The following is a 1,793-nucleotide window of genomic DNA, read 5'->3' as shown; positions in this document are numbered from 1 at the left end:
TTACCTAGTTGAGAGCAAGGCTATTCTTTTAATTGAATCTTTAAAGGCTCTTTTAACTTGATTATTTCTCAAGGTATAAATAAATGGATTCAAAGTAGGTGAAACAGAAAAAATGAGCAGTGAAACCACTTTTTTAATAGTCACTTCTCCCTTTGCTGTAGGATTCATGTAGATGAAAATGCACGTTCCATAGGTGATGGAAACCACAATCATGTGGGAAGAGCAGGTCGAAAAAGCCTTTTTCCTTTGCTGGTCAGAAGGGAACCTAAAAATTGTCTTGATGATGTAAGCATAGGACAGAACTACACAAGTGAGAGTCATATTCAGGGTCAGCACAGCACAGATTATAACTGTCTGTTCCATGGGCCATGTGTCTGAGCATGAGATTTTCACTAAGGGAAACGCATCACAGCCGAAATGATCAAGCCTGTTAGAGTCACAGAATTTCAGATTTAAACCCAGGCTAAGTGGTGGGATTAAAACACAGAGACCAGCCATCCAACAAGAGCTGATGAGAATCCCACAGACTCTGCTGCTCATGATGGTCACATAATGCAGGGGTTTGCAGATGGCCACGTAGCGGTCATAGGACATGGCGGCCAGGAGAAAAAACTCTGTTATTCCACAGAGGTCAGTGAAACACACTTGAATGAAACAAGCATTATAGGTAATGATCTTGTCACCTGTTGCTATGCTATATAGGTATCTGGGGATGCAAGAAGATATGAATGAGACCTCCAAGAAGGAGAAATTTTTTAAGAAAAAGTACATGGGTGTTTTCAGGTGGGAATCCACAAAGGTGAGTGTGATGATGGTCAGGTTTCCAGTCAAACTCAGCATGTAGGCTAGAAATAGAAAGATAAAAATCAGAACCTGTAGCTCGGGGTCGTCTGTGAGTCCCAGCAGAATGAATGTTGTTATTGTTCGGTTTCTCATCGCTGACTTCTGACTTTTCCTCAATCTGTAGGTGATATTCAGAGAAGTTTACCTACAGATTATAGACCATTTAAACTAATTTAAAATTTAATATATTTGAGATTTTATATTTAATTATATATAATATTGTACATAAATAGGTATATTTATATGTACATTTTATTTCCATCATGTCCTTAAAATTTTCCTTTGTGCCCAAGGAGATGCTGGGGAGGTGCACTTTTATGGGTAGCAATAATGTCTTTTGAGTCTTAAGAATTTTTACCTATTCAGAAATGTTATAAAAAACTGCATCCTTGAATCAACTATACTTCAGTAAAAAAAAAAAAAAAAAGGAAAAGAATTTGCATCCTTATTTCAAGTATTTTCTTGCCACTTTGAGTTAACTGTGCTAACATAACTTGAATTCACTCTATAGACTCAAGAGCAAAAGTTGAGGTGTGCGTACCAAAATGAAATTTTGTTTGCTGGTTAATTTTTACTTTGAGTACTTAATTCTTACAAACAACCCACACCCTGTTGCTTGCCCACAGCCCCACATTTCACAGTCAACGTGCTCTTTTCTCTGCTACTTTTACTACCGATACAGTGATGACTGCCTTCTCTTCCCTCCAGCATCTTCCAGTCAACGAATTATCTTCATTGATGCTACACCAGTAGGGATTCAGTGGTAGTATTTTCTGTTATAGAATTAGTGTATGTTATTTCATGTCTTGAGATTTTATGACATCAATTAATAGAATATATCCCCCCCGTATTTACCAGTCTATTTTTGTATTGTATAAGTAACTTATTGCATGCTCATCTTACTGATGTTGGGCAGGATTGACTGTGACTACCCAGCTCCAGTGTTGACA

The 1,793-nt window shown here is 37.5% G+C and overlaps 1 protein-coding gene across 1 annotated transcript; it reads right to left on the bottom strand.

The window, feature by feature from the left end:
* LOC100513333 (olfactory receptor 6C2-like) lies at nt 1-936 on the bottom strand. The gene has a single exon (XM_003360503.1). It carries the CDS (start codon nt 934-936, stop codon nt 1-3), a length of 936 nt encoding a protein of 311 aa, XP_003360551.1.
* Between the last annotated feature and the right edge of the window lie 857 nt (nt 937-1,793).

This window comes from Sus scrofa, chromosome 5, assembly GCF_054392235.1.
Source record: "Sus scrofa isolate SSC_HxYL_T2T_F1_AM1 chromosome 5, Sscrofa_HxYL_maternal_Yorkshire_Landrace_v2.0, whole genome shotgun sequence".
Taxonomy (NCBI): domain Eukaryota; kingdom Metazoa; phylum Chordata; class Mammalia; order Artiodactyla; family Suidae; genus Sus; species Sus scrofa.
This window is presented reverse-complemented; position numbering and strand designations above follow the sequence as displayed.

Excerpts from the sequence above, each read along its gene's own strand:
- LOC100513333 (XM_003360503.1), bottom strand. The coding sequence starts at position 936 with ATGAGAAACCGAACAATAACAACATTCATTCTGCTGGGACTCACAGAC.